The sequence below is a fragment of the Cherax quadricarinatus genome, chromosome 49 (assembly GCF_038502225.1).
Source record: "Cherax quadricarinatus isolate ZL_2023a chromosome 49, ASM3850222v1, whole genome shotgun sequence".
In the NCBI taxonomy this organism is placed as follows: Eukaryota; Metazoa; Arthropoda; class Malacostraca; order Decapoda; family Parastacidae; genus Cherax; species Cherax quadricarinatus.
Window position 1 is genome coordinate 5,977,951 of NC_091340.1, and position 10,250 is coordinate 5,988,200.

The window sequence follows — 10,250 nt, forward strand, 5'->3', positions numbered from 1 at the left end:
GAAACTAGTCTTTTTGCAAACCTTTGCACTTTCTCTAATTTCCTTACGTGCTTGGCTAGGTGTGGGTTCTAAACTGGTGCTGGATACTCCAATATAGGCCTAACGTACACAGTGTACAGGGTTCTCAAAGATTCCTTATTAAGATGTTGGAATGCTATTCTTAGATTAGCTAGGCGCCCATATGCTGCAGCAGTTATTTGGTTAATGTGCCTCAGGAGATGTGCTTGGTGTTATACTCACCCCAAGATCTTTTTCCTCGAGGGAGGTTTGTAGTCTCTGGCCTCTTAGACTGTCAATAATGTTGTGTTTGTGTCAGTAGTGTAATGCTTATGTCATTGTAGTGTTTGTCGGTGTGATGCTGTAGTTTGTGTGGGTGAGGTAGTCTGTCACTGTGTAGTGTTTGTGTCAATGCTGTAGTCTTCGTCAATGTTGTAGTAGTCTTTGCCAGTGTTGTTGTAGTCTTTGTCAATGTTGTTGTAGTCTTTGTCAGTGTTGTTGTAGTGTTTGTCAGTGTTGTTGTAGTGTTTGTCAGTGTTGTAGTCTTTGTCAGTGTTGTTGTAGTCTTTGTCAGTGTTGTTGTAGTCTTTGTCAGTGTTGTTGTAGTCTTTGTCAGTGTTGTTGTAGTCTTTGTCAGTGTTGTTGTAGTCTTTGTCAGTGTTGTTGTAGTCTTTGTCAGTGTTGTTGTAGTCTTTGTCAGTGTTGTTGTAGTCTTTGTCAGTGTTGTTGTAGTCTTTGTCAATGTTGTTGTAGTCTTTGTCAATGTTGTTGTAGTCTTTGTCAGTGTTGTTGTAGTCTTTGTCAGTGTTGTTGTAGTCTTTGTCAGTGTTGTTGTAGTCTTTGTCAGTGTTGTTGTAGTCTTTGTCAGTGTTGTTGTAGTCTTTGTCAGTGTTGTTGTAGTCTTTGTCAGTGTTGTAGTGTTTGTCAGTGATGTTGTAGTGTTTGTCAGTGTTGTTGTAGTGTTTGTCAGTGATGTTGTAGTGTTTGTCAGTGTTGTTGTAGTGTTTGTCAGTGTTGTTGTAGTGTTTGTCAATGTTGTTGTAGTGTTTGTCAGTGTTGTTGTAGTGCTTGTGTCATGGACGCAGTTTTCCTTTATTTGCGTCAAGTGGAGTATTTTGTAGCAGTGTTTTCATACCTGAGTCAAACAGTGGAAGAACGCGTGTGAATGCAGTTTATTAATTATTCAAAAGCAGGGTTTATCGCTTCCCATGGCAGTATATTTCTTATATATGTTTTAACTTTATAACTAAAGTTATATTACTGTTCTCTGCATTCAGCTATAGTAGTGTTTTAACAAGAATTTTGTCTGTCAGGAAAAAAGGGGACTTAACAAGGGTGTTATATATGATGAGAGATTCAGTAATACGACTGCTATTTTAACTTGTGTACCAGTATACCAGGAGTATACCTGGAGAGGGTTTCGGGGGTCAACGCCCCCTCGGCTCGGTCTGTATGTTGAAGTCTGGGACCGTTATGTGACTGTAATGTTGCCACTGCCGACTATATGATGGCTGTCAGGTATAAAATACAAACTATCAAGCTGGTCATTAACGCGGTTTCGAAGACGGGAGTGTTGTGGGCTCCACTTGGGTCCTGTGTACTCGAAGATTCAGTTAACTTCGTTATCACCAGGTGGTGACCCCCCACACGTTGACACACACACCAGGTGGTGACCCCCCACACGTTGACACACACACCAGGTGGTGACCCCCCACACGTTGACACACACCAGGTGGTGACCCCCCACACGTTGACACACACACCAGGTGGTGACCCCCACACGTTGACACACACACCAGGTGGTGACCCCCCACACGTTGACACACACATCAGGTGGTGACCCCCCCACACGTTGACATACACATTTCATTTTTAGGTCACTTGAAAAAAATCTCTACCTACCGTAGAGCGAAACGTTGTCCCAATTAAGTCTTTGTTCTACATAATTATGTTTGAACTACGTCCTTCACACCTTGGATCAAGAGCACTCCACCAGCATCAAGGCACCAAAACACAAAGTTAGACATAATAGTTGTAATATAACACAATTATAACACTGTACTAGGCTACTGGGTCGACCTCCCCCCCCTTAACACTGATTAAACTAACACTATACTGCACATATTCTTCAAATACTCATTAACGTAGAAGCCTTATTCACCGGATCACTTGTTACAACGCACTTAATACTAAAAAAGGCCATAGATGAGATCACAGTCGAGTTTCAAGAAATATCATTGAGGTGAGGCCGGAGTCCGCCCGGCCTAGTGCTACTCCTGTGACGGCTGGCGGACTACTGCTTCTAGCACCCCCCTCCCTCCGTGTAAATACCCAGGGATGTGTATATATAAATATATCTCAGTTTATATACCTTTAAAGTTCACTTTAATCCCGGTTTCGGGGATTACAGTATTTTTGACTGGTGGTGAATAGGCGATATGTTGTCCTAATAAGCATTGCGCAGTGGATAGGTTTCAAACTTCATTTAGCGTCACCCTCCCTCCAGCTGCGCTGCTCAACCACCCGAATCAATATGAAAATGACGATGACTTGTGGCAGTATGTCATGGCACTTGCCCACTGTTTCAGTAGAGCCACACTTGTGCCTCTGTATAAATTCAGAACAATACTGTGTATCTCTGTTGCAGTGTATATACTGACGTAACTTCCGTAGTCGGAGTATACTGAAGCAGAGACAGGCAGTGTATGATTGAGTTTTTCCTGAAGTACCTTTATTCTCTGAGGATGAGGGTCCCCAGTCCAGTTCTAGAGGTATATGTATGTATGTATATATATATATATATATATATATATATATATATATATATATATATATATATATATATATATATATATATATATATATAATGTGTGTCGTGCCGAATATGTAAAACTGGTCAATTAGCAAGAACTCATTTAAAATTAAGTCCTTTCTAAAAAAATTTCTTATACGTTTAAAGATATATTTTTTTCATTATTGTTAATGTAAAAAAAATTTAATTTTACACCAAAAGAATCTTAGAAAACTTACCTAACCTTATTATAACAAGCGCAATTTATTTTAGCCTAGCCCAACTAAATATATTTTAGATTTGTTTACAATAATTTAATACTAAACAAACACAGTGAAATATATTTTTTTTCGTTAGGTTCAGAATGATTTTGGCGAAATTATTGCATACACAAATTTTCACTTGTCCTATATGGCAAGATGAGCGTTGCTATTTAAGCCAAGATAGCAAGTTCTGCCTATTCGGCACGACATATATATATATATATATATATATATGTCGTGCCGAATAGGCAGAACTTGCGATGTTGGCTTAAATAGCAAGGCTCATCTTGCCATATAGGACAAGAGAAAATTTGTGTATGCAATAATTTCGTAAAATTCATTCTAAACATTACGAAAAAAATATATTTCATTGTGTTTGTTTAGTATTAAATTACTGTAAACGTATTTAAAATATATTTAGTAGGATTAGGCTAAAATAAATTGCGCTTGTTATAATAAGGTTAGGTAGGTTTTCTAAGATTCTTTTGGTGCAAAATTAAAAATATTGACATTAACATTAATTAAAAAAATATATCTTCAAACGTATAAGAGAAATTTTTAGAAAGGACTTAATTTTAAATGAGTTCTTGCTAATTGACCAGTTTTACATATTCGGCACGACATATATATATATATATATATATATATATATATATATATATATATATATATATATATATATATATATATATATATATATACATATATAATTTTTTTTTAAACAAGTCGGCCGTCTCCCACCGAGGCAGGGTGACCCAAAAAAGAAAGAAAATCCCCAAAAAGAAAATACTTTCATCATCATTCAACACTTTCACCACACTCGCACATTATCACTGTTTTTGCAGAGGTGCTCAGAATACAACAGTTTAGAAGCATACACATATAAAGATACACAACATATCCTTCCAAACTGCCAATATCCCAAACCCCTCCTTTAAAGTGCAGGCATTGTACTTCCCATTTCCAGGACTCAAGTCCGACTATATGAAAATAACCGGTTTCCCTGAATCCCTTCACTAAATATTACCCTGCTCACACTCCAACAAATCGTCAGGTCCCAAGTACCATTCGTCTCCATTCACTCCTATCTAACACGCTCACGCACGCTTGCTGGAAGTCCAAGCCCCTTGCCCACAAAACCTCCTTTACCCCCTCTCTCCAACCCTTTCGAGGACGACCCCTACCCCGCCTTCCTTCCCCTATAGATTTATATGCTTTCCATGTCATTCTACTTTGATCCATTCTCTCTAAATGACCAAACCACCTCAACAACCCCTCTTCTGCCCTCTGACTAATACTTTTATTAACTCCACACCTTTTCCTAATTTCCACACTCCGAATTTTCTGCATAATATTTACACCACACATTGCCCTTAAACAGGACATCTCCACTGCCTCCAACCGTCTCCTCGCTGCTGCATTTACCACCCAAGCTTCACACCCATATATATATATATATTTCTTTCAACACACCGGCCGTATATATATATAGTATAATTATTAACACATTGGCCGATTCCCACCAAGGCAGGGTGGCCCGAAAAAGAAAACCTTTCATCATTCACTTCATCACTGTCTTGCCAGAAGGGTGCTTTACACTAGTTATAAAACTGCAACATTAACACCCCTCCTTCAGAGTGCAGGCACTGTACTTCCCATCTCCAGGACTCAAGTCCGGCCTGCCGGTTTCCCTGAATCCCTTCATAAATGTTACTTTGATCACACTCCAACAGCACATCAAGTATTAAAAACCATTTGTCTCCATTCATTCCTATCAAATACGCTCACGCATGCCCGCTGGAAGTCCAAGCCCCTCACACACAAAACCTCATTTACCCCCTCCCTCCAACCTTATTGAGGATGACCCCCACCCTGCCTTCCCTCCCCTACAGATTTATATGCTTTCCAAGTCATTCTACTTTGTTCCATTCTTTCTAAATGATCAAACCACCTCAACAACCCCTATTCAGCCCTCTGACTAATGCTTTTAGTAACTCCACACCTTCTCCTAATTTCCACTCCAAATTCTCTGCATAATATTTACACCACACATTGCCCTTAGCCATGACATTTCCACTGCCTCCAGCCACCTCGTCACCGCAGCATTTACAACCCAAGCTTCATACCCATATAAGTTTTGGTACCATTATACTTTTGTACATTCCCTTCTTTACCTCCATGGATAACGTTTTTTGTCTCCACATGTACCTCAACGCACCACTCACCTTTTTTCTTCATCAATTCTATGGTTAACCTCATCTTTCATAAACCTATCCGCTGACAAGTCAACTCCCAAATATCTGAAAATATTCACTTCTTCCATACTCCTTTCTCCATGTGATATCCAATTTTTCTTTATCTAAATCGTTTGATACCCTAATCACCTTACTCTTACCTATGTTCACTTTCGACTTTTTAAATAATGCAAGACAAGCAACAGAGGAAGGAAATCTTCAGCTCGAGTACATTACGATAAGATAAGATAAGATTTCGTTTGGATTTTTAACCCCGGAGGGTTAGCCACCCAGGATAACCCAAGAAAGTCAGTGCGTCATCGAGGACTGTCTAACTTATTTCCATTGGGGTCCTCAGTCTTGTCCCCCAGGATGCGACCCACACCAGTCGACTAACACCCAGGTACCTATTTGCTGCTAGGTGAACATGACAATAACAGGTGTAAAGAAACGTGTCGAAATGTTTCCACCCGCCGGGAATCGAACCCAGGCCCTCCGTGTGTGAAGCGGGAGCTTTAGCCACCAGGCCATCGGGCCACCCACATGTCTCTGTGCATCATCAGGAGCTATGCAATGTTGCAAGAGTAGCAACAGAAGAAATGTGGGCTGCCAAAGACAAGCCTGGTTGATTAGGCAAGAACTAAAAAAGCCTACCCACAGGCTGGACTGTGGGAGTATGAATTTCCCAGAAGCCACTCACAGTACCTATTTATTACGTATTAGGTGCAGTGGATCAGCAGGTGACCTACTAGGTTAACCAGGTCTGCATTTAAATAAAGATGGGACTTCCAGAGAGGTCAAACAGGATGAAGGCATCAGGGAACTGATGTTGTGAATTTGCCTAATTATTATAAACATGGAAAGTTCTAAACCCATAAGGATCATTCTTATATGTATTCATAGGGAGCACTAAACCCATAGGGGCAGCACTGTATTATATTATTATTAAACCAATATGGGTCATACATCACCTGGATGAATGGAAGACATTCAGGTTCAAGGAATTAGAGCGTGGGTTTAACTCCTTTGATTGAAAGCATAAGGATCAGTGAATGCTACATGGTAGAGGTGATAATAGCAGAGGGGAAGGGAGGAGGTGTTAAGGGAAGGATATTGGCTGAAAAGATGGTAAGATGGTACTTGTTGCCTGCTGTGACACTGCTATAGCAAACCAGTGTCAATTAAGAATTTTAATTACAGTACTGTAGCTTTACAAAAAAAAAAGAAACACTAATCTCGATCAGTTAAAAAATCAGAGAATCTGCATTAAAGATGGGACCAGGACCATCAGAGGAGAGTGGACAAGCATGTCAGAGCCTTGAAAACAACTGAAATGAAGATGACATACTCTCTGATGAACAGAACAGTTGATAACATTGAACTCGCAAGACAACCAAATAATCCACACACTGGCACTGGTTGTCTTGCCATGAGACCCCAGCCTGATTAATTAGCTAGTCTAGCAAGTAAATTGGCTTCTCTTTATACCTATACGTATTGTTTGCATGTAAGCTGCTACAATGTAAATTCTTTATAATGTAAATCACTTCTAATGAGTTTAATAAAACTCAACATTATCTCTCCCTAATCTTCTTTAGCCAATGTTTTGACCATAAACAAAAATGTTTTAAAATAGTATTCCAAATTATTTATGAAAGGTTACAGAAAACCAGTGTAAAAAGCAGCATTTTTTTTATTACTGTCTCGGAATGATCTACAATGCCAAAAACAAAACAGATACTGTATCTCAAAAAGTACCATTATTTTCATTTATCAGTCTTATCTTTCTGGAAATGAGAAATTACACAATGAGTAAGACAAACCAAAATTATGGCATTAATAAATTAAATAATTATGCATACTACATAAAATTATCTCTGCTACTGTCTGATGCTGACAAGAATGGAAATGGTTGAGGAACATACAGTTGAAAAGTCTGAAGACAAAGACTCATGTAGAACAAGCAAGAATGTTCTGCTCTCATAAATTTTTATTTTATCAAGTGAAACCTTGACACAATAAAGACTTGACTCTTTTATCTTCATACAAAATTTGATTTGTATGTTAATAAGACACAACATGCCATTTATGGCATCTTACTGAGAAGACATTTTGCCCACCAGTGGCTTGATCAATAAGGTGAGAATTGATAAAGTGCCTGGTCGATGAAATGTCATCTCAATAAAATTCCACAAACCACAATCAGCATACCACTGATACACAAAACTTATTTAATAAAGATAAAAAATAGATGTTTAGAATCAGACAAACTCAAACTACTTACAGTACTGCACAGCACAATTAAGTAGATGACATAAACAAATCCTAGATTCCCCCCTCCCCCCCAAAAAAAAGTTTTAATGTTGTAATCACACTACCTATTTAATAATAAACAGCTAAAGTTGAAAACTTTATAAACCACATATCTAAACATATTTAGTGTCATTTAGTATCAATTAACATTTGCAGTATATAAGAGAAATATATATAATTTACATTACATTTACAAATATGTTCATATAATTTCAGTTTCATATTTTTGTAAATGTATCTATGATGTATAAACATGGGATCTAATTTGCCACCTATAATTACACTGCTTTACAGAGCGACACCTTCAACACAGATCATGGTTATTTTAGAGTGTCGTATTCAATAAAGCTCATGGTGTTAGAAAACACTCGGGCAGCAACTGTACTACAAACTATGCACAGTTACCTATCACACTGAAAAGGTTTTGTACTCCATGCAAAGTGTCAAATACTGTCCATCACAAGTCACAAGGAAAATAATACTGGCGGATCTTTATAAACTTAATTTTAAAATGTTTCAGTCATTCAGCCTAAGAAGTGATAATATTACAGGTTATATCAGAATGCATACAATGTAACAAAAATACAGTGAATGTTCTTCATTACTGTATTACATATTAATTGCCCCCTCCACTCAGACCATACCATGTAGGAATACAGTACACCATTATTATATTAATGGGAAAGTGCTATGCCTGCAGGGGTCATACATTATTAACATATGAACCCCCATGACCCATATGTGTCATGGGGAATCATACAGTGCCTGAGGAATAGGAGGAAATTAGATGTGATTAGAGGAAGGGGAGAAAAAACTGTTTACAGGAAACCCTCGGAATTTGATGGGGTTGTGCCTATATTAGACACGGCAGGTAGCACGTCAGAGCCTAAATGCAGTACAAGTGTGGATAGTGTGGTCTGGAGGGTGATTTTAAACCACGATGCCCATGCATTTTTGGAAATACAGGTACTGACTGAAGGATGGTGAATGTTTCCTTTTTTGAGTCACTTTGCCTTGGAGGTGGGAAGTGCATAAGCTGTACTTTCAAAGATAACCTGAGATGGTGCATCTGGAGGATCATTTGAAGTACAGTGGAACCCCAGTTTTCGAACTTAATCCATTCCAGAAGGTCAGTCTAAAACCAAAACGTGAGAAAACCGAATCAATATTTCCTATAAGAAATAATGTAATTACAATTAATCCGTTCCAGACACCCAAAAATATTCACAAAAAATTCATTTTTTAAAGAATAAGACACTAATATCAACTCTACATTTTACTTATCTATCACAATTGATCTAATATGACATAATAAACAATATAAATAACATAGAAACCTGAAATACTCTATAATATAATGTAATGTCATTACGTATGTTGTTAGTGGTGGCAGAGGCGGAGAGTTTGTTTGGAGGCAGGACAAAATACTCCTTTAATATGACATTAATATCAACTCTACAGCTTATTTATCTATCACAACTGATCTAATATGACATAATAAACAATATTAATAACATAGAAACATGATATATGTCATTACATATGTGGAGTGGAGGTGGTGTTGTTGGGTTTATAAGGGCCACTGACAGCTTAAGCCGTACATATAGTGTTGGTGGTGGCGGCGGTGTTGTCAGTGGCCCTATATACCTCAAACAACAATGGAGGGGTCAGTTTCATGTTGTCATTTTTCTATCGCTTAATCACTTAACTTACTTGCTACACTGTTACTGCTACACTTTATCACTGGCTGGCGCTATAGCCTTTATCGACTCCTGCTGCTTTAGTATCATACATATTGTAGAATCACTGAAGAAGGCACATTCTCCCCTCTCTCTCAGCCCTTCACCAAAGGGCTGGCTGGCACTAAGAACTTTCTTTGGGCCCATGGTGGCTTATTTCTCAGTCACAATTAATAAACAAGTACCAAAAACAAGGGATTATTATGAATTGCTTTGGAATGCGCGAAGAAATGCTCACTCGGCCAGTGACAGAGGCAGACTGAGATGCGGGCAGGCAGATGAGTATGATACACCCGATTAGCGGATCAAGGTCCGATATCTGGAACAAAATTTCGCACAAAAAACGGTCCTAAACCGAAACGTCCCATAACTGGAGCGTGCGAAAACCGGGGTTCCACTGTATGTTGATACACTTCCGAAAAGGAATCTAGGGAATGAGTGATGGCAAATATTTTTTTTCTTTTGCTCACCATATCTTGTTGAGAAACAGCTGATGGGTTAAAGAATCAACAGCACATCCCTCATGCCCCTGGTTTGTAAATGCTGTTCATATTAAAAAAAAAAAAAAAAAAAAAAAAAAAAAAAAAAAAAAAAAAAAAAAAAACAGAAATACACCTGTACAAGATTAACATTACATATTATACAAACTCCATGAGAAACTGGAAAAGAATCTGTTCTCCATAAGCCATGTGTTGTAAGAGGTGACTAAAATGCAAGGGGCAAGTAACCCCTTCTGCATAAATTACTAAACACAAGAAAGATAAATTTTATGGTTTTCTTCTTGTTTCGTCACCCTGCCTTGGTGGAAGACAGTATGATGAAAAAAAAGACATACTAAACAAAATAAATTGTCTCCATGTTTAGGTGCTGTAGTGCACACTTCCTGTGTTAGTGTGAAAGAATACAAAGAACA

General features: G+C 38.2%; 1 protein-coding gene across 10 annotated transcripts in view; it reads right to left on the reverse strand.

The window, feature by feature from the left end:
• The window catches only part of LOC128696987 (forkhead box protein J3-like), a 96,697-nt gene extending 94,156 nt beyond the window's left edge, over nucleotides 1–2,541 (reverse strand). For 3 of the 10 annotated variants that reach the window (XM_053788460.2, XM_053788454.2, XM_053788452.2), the window contains exon 1: nucleotides 2,159–2,300. Coding sequence is in view for 1 of the 10 variants with exons in the window: in XM_053788450.2 (XP_053644425.1) it covers nucleotides 2,181–2,200 (20 nt within the window). In the remaining 9 variants the exon portion in view is untranslated. The other 7 variants (XM_053788450.2, XM_053788455.2, XM_053788457.2 and 4 more) reach the window with 5 other exon arrangements.
• Nucleotides 2,542–10,250: the final 7,709 nt, after the last annotated feature.